The sequence below is a fragment of the Diuraphis noxia genome, unplaced genomic scaffold (assembly GCF_037042655.1).
Source record: "Diuraphis noxia isolate RWA-SAM2 unplaced genomic scaffold, SU_Dnox_SAM2 contig0003, whole genome shotgun sequence".
Lineage (NCBI taxonomy): Eukaryota > Metazoa > Arthropoda > Insecta > Hemiptera > Aphididae > Diuraphis > Diuraphis noxia.
The window spans coordinates 53437142-53446027 of NW_028301713.1; the positions used below are offsets into that span (position 1 = coordinate 53437142).

The 8886-nt window shown below is 27.3% G+C and overlaps 1 protein-coding gene and 1 pseudogene across 2 annotated transcripts; one reads left to right on the plus strand and one right to left on the minus strand.

Moving 5' to 3' along the window:
- Window positions 1–1184: 1184 nt before the first annotated feature.
- Window positions 1185–1748, plus strand: LOC107173439 (uncharacterized). Its single transcript, XM_015523983.2, has one exon. It carries the CDS (start codon window positions 1185–1187, stop codon window positions 1746–1748), a length of 564 nt encoding a protein of 187 aa, XP_015379469.2.
- A 3344-nt stretch (window positions 1749–5092) lies between these two features.
- Window positions 5093–8117, minus strand: LOC149057527 (uncharacterized; annotated as a pseudogene). Its single transcript, XR_016191207.1, has 5 exons — window positions 7439–8117; window positions 6458–6692; window positions 6185–6342; window positions 5938–6125; window positions 5093–5556 (listed from the first exon to the last, which is right to left on the minus strand). The product of XR_016191207.1 is annotated as an uncharacterized LOC149057527 (transcript).
- Between the last annotated feature and the right edge of the window lie 769 nt (window positions 8118–8886).

Genomic DNA, 8886 nt, shown 5'->3' on the forward strand with positions numbered 1-8886 from the left:
AACCTATTATAACACGAAAAGAAAACTTCAAATATAATACAGCGGAAACGTTTCTTTGGTGTTGAAGACCGACTTATCTGACGTTTGTTCAATGTCAGCAAACTGGAAATCAATATTTGCCTGAAACGTCGTAAAAAGTATTATTATTATTTAAAGATGAACAGCGAAAACGTGTTAATTTTGCCTTTTCAACGACAGTTCCCACGGACAGAGGTGCCGTGTTTACTTAAGCCAACTAACCGATCCTGAGTACACAGCTGGGTTATGGCAATTACCTAAATTACCTCGTATAGAGTCGTTACCTATACCAAATAATAGTTATATTGTAATGATCAAATAAAAATATATGCAATATAACTGATACATATTATATATTTATTTTTTAAAAGCTATTGGTGTTTATAATATGGTAAAATTGTTTCCAATCGATTGAAAAAAATGTACGATTTTCACGCTCAATAATAATATAAAAAACAATTATATTATTATCATTATTATAATTTAGTACTTCACTGCAGTAATATAAGATAATATCCGTTTTTGATGTGGTTGTTTTTTATATACATCACATTTATTTACATCACGCAACTTTATACAAGTCAAATCGTATTGCAATTGCATAATTTAATATAATATTATGCATAATATATATTACACATTTATTAGTTGCCAATAGAGAAAACTAATAATCAAAATAAATATATTATATATTTTGTGATATAAACTGATATTATCTACTACTCTTTAGTCTTCATATAATTTTACGATATTCTATATAATACACAATACATAATAAAAATCACGATTAATGTTGCATTAAATTAATTTTTGGTCATATAGACACACTTATACAATAATTATAAATACGAGTCCTGAACCTAAATATAAACCTACAATTTCTTTAGACATTTGACACCTGAAAATTATAATAAGTGGCCACACATAACATACTTAACCTAATATGTTGATCTCGCATAAACAAAACAAATATTAAATAGGTATAATTTTCATTTTATATTAATTTATTAAAACACAAGTAATTTATGAAATTCTTTTTGTTAAATGTACACACTTAGTGTAGGGCTTAATAAACGAAATACAAAATAATATTACTAATACGTTTGAAATTAAATTTTTATAAACAATTATACCAATTTTGAAGTTAAGTTTTTAGACCTATAACGATGAACACTGAACAAGTATCAAAAGAAATAAAAGCTAGACTAAATAAAATAAGCAATCTTTTAAGAGAAATCGAGGATATTTTGTGCAAAGCTAAAAGTGACGTACAATCAGAATGTAACTATTCATACATTTGTGTTTGCGAAAAACAATCAATACCTGAACTAATAGAAACACTATCCAATCATAGCAAAAATGACGGTAGTAGAAAATGCGGGAAAATGCAACAATTGCATATGTCATGTACCGAAAAACATACAAAATGTAAAGGCACAGGTGGAGACAAAATTTCTTTTGATGTAAATGACATCAAAACATGCTGTAGTAGAAATAATAATCAAAATCATGAAAAAAATAACCCCAACGATTTATGCTACAATAATATATCTAACAAGAAAATAGATAATAAGCGATATAACGATAATAAATGTATGTATGAATTGTTTAAAAACAAGTTGAGCGATATTAATCAAAAGTACATGTCATACTTTGACGAAAACAATAAAAATGAACCAAACACTACCGTTGGATCAACAGTTAAATCGAAAAAGACATCACAGTTCTGAAGTACCTAATAAGTAGGTAGGAAATGGTTTTAATGCAATATAATATGAAACTGCGTACCAAAAAATTCAAATTACTTAAGTGCTATTAGTCTTAGACAATACATACATTAAAAAAATATAAATTATCTAATACAGACTATTATTTGTGTATTAATTATTATGTAATATTAATTTATTTTATTCACTTATATAAAATTACTAATTAATATGTGGTTAAAATTCGGAATAACTGATTTAGGTACTATACAACTAACTGATATAGTGATATTATATTTAAATATAGCAGTCCCTAAAATATCCAATTTTTCGTACTACCACACGCAGTCCTAAATCAGTCAAATCTAAATTATACATAGTACCTATCAATTAATGATAATATGTATTTACAATAAATTATTTTATTTAAATAAAGTAGTACCTCAAATAAACAAATATAAAAGTTATAATTTAACAATACGAGTATACTAGTTGCTAGTACAAAAGCTCAAAATTTTTACAACATCATTTTCTAATGAAAAAGCATTACATATATAATTTTGAATAACTTCTAAAATAATATTAAGTAAGCATCAACTAATATGGTCCCAATTTAGTTAATTTAATCAGAGTTAGATGAAATTACTTGAAGACTTTAATAGTTAAATTACAACATTTCCACGGATTGAATACCTATGTCATTAATTTCTATTATATATGCACTCATTAAAATTCTGATATTTTTCAAATTTCTAAGAAGGTAGGTTACTATAATTTAGGATCGTATTTTAAAATTCTAATATTTTCTAATGAGAGTGTTTAAGAGTATCGAGGATACTAAATAATCTAATGTAACTACTATACTTAATTATTACATAACTATTAATTTAGTACTATATAATACGATTTGAAATAAGATTTATTGTTTTATTATTTGATGAGTATATAAAACTATACAGTACAGTAATAATAGGATATCATATCATGTTTCTACATATATCATCGTGTTGATGTATCTTAGTAAATATATAAGTAGCAAATTAATAATAAAAAATAATAGTTCCAGTTGCGACTACAATTATCTTTATATATAATTCATATGTATGATTGAACTAACCATTAGGCTGATTGACTGACTAACTGATCAAAGTTGAACCGAAACTATCACTATGATACCTAGGTACTTGATATTTTAATAGTACCTTCGTATCATAATGTAATTGTACGCCAAGAAAGGATTTTCCAAAATTCACATTTTAGAGACGTGCTGCCAGGAATCGGATTCAAATCGTCGCGTTTATATAGCCTCGAATAAACGAATTATAACTTTTAAAAAATATAAGAGTTTATATTCAAAAAAAAGTCAAAAATTCAGAAGTTGTTCTTAGTAGTAAAAGATATCAGGAAACCCTAGGGAATAATTTGGACCACATTAGGAAATACACCAATAATAGCTATAATATCTGAATTGAGGTACATCAAATCCAAGATAGACCGATATCCCACGATAAACCTAACACCGTATGTTATATTCATTATTCATATTTTTTTCACCGACGAAGTAGGGTTATTCTGCTATAGTGTTATATTATATTTTATTTTTGTTCATTTTATAAAGTGAATAAGTTAATATTTTAATACTTTTAATGCTGTGGCCTGTGACACCAAACACATGTCTCATACTAATCGCGATCACGATTCGCAATCTAAAGTTTTGAGCAATTTAATTTTATCTCATCTTTTAAGATATATCTCCCGGTTTATTTATACCGTACAAAACGTCCGCGATCGAATTTTACCAATTTATTATCACCGTACAAAGTGTCCGCGATCGATTTTTACCAAATTATTTTCACCGTACACCGTCCGCGATATGCAACTTAAACAATAGATAGTACAAACTGTCCGTTTACCATATCCGCGGTTAATAAAGTGTACCTACATAGAGGTGTTGTACAAACACATACATTTCGGTCCTATGTATCAGTATAGATTTAAGGTAAGTTTACACGGTGGACTGTTCACATGTACGTGAACATTTATTGTACATATATATAAGTTTACCGTATTGAGAAATTAGGTAATTTAGATTCCGGTAATCACGATTTATGCTGTTTATCTGTGGTTACTGCTATCACTTTCAAAGTAGACCATTTAAACGGCAACAATTGAACTGAATACCACTTTGTGGTAGTAAACTTTTGTATAAATATGCCAAGTATGGTATATATCTATACGCAGTTACGTAAACATGACTTACACAGTTCGGTAAATCAGGAGAAGGACCTAACCGCCGTCCAATCACTGCAGGACAGGAAGATACGCGCGGCACGTTCACATGCAAATCCGCCTTTAACCTATTGCTAAATAACGGTGTTAAATAATCATTGTGATAAATGCTTATTTACATATTCTAGATAAAATATTTATATTATATACGAGGAAAAGTATTGTGCAACCGTTCACTTTCAGCCCTGTGTGGCAAAATACCACAACGAAAAAAAAAAGTTATTTTATTTGTATATACATATTATATAGATTGAAAAGAGACTCCACCCACTGTGCAATGGAATATTTTTGCGATGTTTTTACAATATTAATTCATAACTTGTAATGTTACACTTTAAGTTACATTTGTGTGATTGTAATGTGCATGGAACTGCTTATGTCCCGAGAAAGTAACTTCATTCGTAATATGAATACAATACTTTATCCCAATGTTCCATGCATATTACTGTATATCATTCTATACAAGTAATCTGGTAATATTCCAAGCACGTTACAAATAACATCCATTGATTGTTACCAAATAACATTCAATGATTGTTCCCAAAAAACATTCAATAAACGTTATCAAATAATTTTAAACCTTTTCAATATTGTATTCTAAATATATTTTAGAATATTAATATAAATGAAACATTACAATAATACCTACATAATTCATAGCTTATTCTTTTAAGGTATCATAATATTATTTTTATACTTTTATCAAATATGAAAAGGAATACACATTTTATTTAAAATTAAAAAACAAATTAATATAACCAAGTGTTTTATTTGACTTCAAAACAATTTTTTTTTTATTAAATATACAATTCTATAATTTTATGTTATACATAAAAAAAATATGAATTAATTAACGTCTATGTGGCACAAAGGTAATTTAACTAAAATGTTAATTAACTTAAAATAATTTTTATAATATTATAGCAAACTTAATATTTTATAAAACATTTACATTTAAAATAATACAAATTAATAACATATTTATACATAGGTATTGCAATACATAATATATAAAATAATATAAAATATATTTAATCCAAATTGATTAGATATGTACCTACATTATATTCATTAAATATTTACATTCCTTAATTCTAATAAACACAAAACAATAATTAATAATTTCAAAAAATATAATTAATTTATCATGAGGAGTTTATCAAATATTTTAAATCACATTAAAAATTTTGTTTTAATTATTGTGGTATATCTAAATTATGACAAAGAGTGATAACTACTGCTTTATCCCCTGATATTTGAATATAAAAACACTTACATTTAAAATCATTTAGTTGGATAAGATGAGGTGTGTACTTAAAAATTGAAGATTTATGATATATGAGCCAATATCTTTGGATGAAAAATTAAGTAGATTAAAAAAAGATGAAAAGCTGGTAAAATATAAACAAGGGAAAATATTCATAAGAATTATTATATTTCATTAAACCTGGTTGAGTTTTGTCCAAACAATCCACTGAATTTAATTTGTATACCGAAGTGGTATTGGGCTAATTTGAGTTTGTTGAGGTAATGCACTGCTACTCTAAGTTTACAACAAAAATACTATTTTAAATAGATGACTAATGAAATTTATGGTAAAAATTAAATGAAACATGAATTATATTTTTATCATCACATACCTATAATAGCTTAAAATGCAATGTTAATTAAATAACATACCTACCTGAACCTAATACTTAAATAATTTAGGGTTAAATCAGAATGAGTTAAACATTTAAAAAAAAATGAATAGGTAGGTACCTAGGTAACTAAAAATAATTGATTTAGAAATTCTAAGGAAATTCTATTACAAAAAATGTTAGTATTTATGAATGTTAAGAATTATTTTTTAAAAATTAAAATTTTTAATCTTTTATTAGCTGTTATTATTTAAGTAACTAAAAATGATGTTAAATTTATTTACCTCAGATATGTTAAAACTGCGAGATATTGCCATATTCAACGATACATTCTCTGAGCTCGTGGAAGGACTTAAATTGATATTATTTAATTCAGTAAACTGAGACTCAGAAATGTTATTAACAACAGTTTGTTCTGGCATACCAATTTGTGGACCTTTATTTATTTTTTTCTGTTGAATAATGTTAATACCTATAATTAAAAATAAAATAAGTAAGGTATTAGGTAAAAAAAATTAATGAATTGTTTACCTTCATCACTGGAAGTATCAGAATCTCCACACATCATTGATGATGACTGACCATACAATCTTTAGTTTTTATTTTTTTATTTAAATGTTGCTGTTCAATTTCGGATGCTGATTCTTCAGTTAATGCACCATGCCTATACCACGCTTTACCAAAATCACCTACAAATTGTTTATGTAAATATAGTAAATTTAGGTAGGTATCTATGCTAGCCTTTTTTTTGTAGGTTTATTTTCATTAATACTTTAAAATTTTAGGTATATAATAGATACATACTATACTCTTTTCCATTTTCAAATAATTTTATTCTGTAAGTATTCCAATCATCTAATGGTTCCATAGCCTCTTTTAGTATATCACTTGTAACATGTAATGTAGCAGGTGGCCACATACATTTTACTATTGCATTGCCATGTCCATCAACAGTTTTTAAAACCCAATTAGTTGGTATGACACTATACTCCTGACTGTCAGGAAATGTAGCTATCACCCAACGTTTTTTGGTTAGTGTCTATGAAAATGTATGGAAAATGAATAATTATTAATTAATTATAAATATTTATGTGTGTACCTATCTATAAACAGTATTGGGGAAGTTACTGTTTTTTAATAATTAAATTACATTACTAATTCCTCATCAAAATTGTAACTAAATTATTTTTAAGTTACATTTATTTTGAGTTTAAAAAGTAACTCAATTACAATAAAAGTTACTTTTTTTTTAAAAATATCACTGGAGCTTAATAACCATGTGTTCAATACAATACATAAACTAAAATATATTAAATAATGACAACCAACAATATGAAATTATTAACAAATACTTATTTTGCTACACATTTAGTTATTTCTTCACACTTTCAAATTTATTTTTTTTTAAAGTGCATATTCAAAATTACAATCAATAATTTTAGATCGCGTTTTAGTGCATAGGTTATACCTAGTATATTAAAGTCTTAAACCAAATAAAGTAATGAATAATTAAGTAATAATTACTTCAAAAAAGTAACTTAAATCACATATAAATTACTTACAATAAAATGCAATTAAATTACCAGAAAATTAATTAAAAAGTAATTTAGTTATAGTAACTTGTAACTTAAGTTAAGTTACTTCCCAACACTGTCTATAAACCTACCTATTTAATAAAGTTACAAGTTTACAACCATTTATACGAAAGAAAAAAAATTATATTACTTACTTTTTGATGACCACATTGAGACTAAAATGCAAAATAGGTGTATAATTATTAATTACCTTTCTATTAATTGCAGAAGTTGAGTATTCACAGCTATTTTGGTAATCCATTTCTTTCCGTATAGACGTGAAGTATAGGTAAAATGAAAATAACCAGAATGAAAGAGAAAAACAATAACTGAACAATTTCAAACAAGAGAAACTCGGAAAAAAACAAATGAAAACTTAAACGGTCACAATGTCACATGGGTTATGATTACGAATTTTATGTTTATAATAATATGTAGTGTAATATTACTTTCATAATATCAGCCGGACTGCCGCACACTAGTACACTACACAATGCGCTGTTTGCGCCGTCCGTTGCGCGTCATGTGGGTTCAGCTTTCCCGAAATCGGAAATAGAAATACAATGCTATATTGCTTATAACAATGAGATAAAACTATTTGGGTATATTTTTAAAATTATTAATAAAGTAATAATAATATTATAATTGCATGTTAACGCGTAAACAAGATTATTTCAATACAATAATAAATGAACATTTCACGAATGTTCATTTGTAGCATTACATGCGTATGACGCTTAAAATATTTAAATAATGTTACTTTATGATACATTAGATATTATTTTTATGGAATAATTTTACAATATTGCATTATTGATACTTCGTAATATTTTTATGTGATCGAAACTTAACATAGCGGCAACGATTTGTAACTTAGATTGCACAGTGGGCAGTCTCCAGAATGATAAAACTTATTTTAATTTGCTGGATACGTATTATATACACATATGCGTATAGATTCCTGTATACGTTATACGCACGTTTGTCTGTTGTGTATACCTACTATAATATTATAATAGTTTGTACTGGCGGGTTGGTCGTAGATAGACAGCTGCTGTAGCCACGGCCGCTTCATAAACAAGAGACTGCGGTGTAATGAAGAGACAGGTCTTATATATTTTAACGTCATGATATCATATTCTAATATTATTATTATGTATGAAACAGAAACGCGCCCGCGTCCGGTGTTTTGAATGATATGGACTTATTTTATTATTATTGTAGGAGGTATGTGTATGATATTATTATTATAATATATAGATCACGGTTTGTTTTTCGTTTTTACCCTATCAGTCATGTATTGACATGACTCCGCCGCATAGCTGTCCGTCGCACGAGAATGCTGTCCGTCGGAATGCACAACGCGCGCGCCGACGTTATTAATATTTGACCACGTACAATAATAACGTTTTAATACCTTGATAGGATCTGACACGTGAAAAATGATGCGCGAAGCTATCCACATATAGCTACGGGGGCGGTCCCACTCCGGCCGAGTGTACTGCGCAGAGGTATACATTATGCGTGAGTGTGTGTGTGTGCGTGTGTATTGGGATATAAGAAAAAATTCGTCAGTTCATTGTTCTTGTACCGAATTTATTTTTTTAACCTCGTCGTACGATTCCATTATTAAAAACCCGACTGACGTCATGTGGAGAG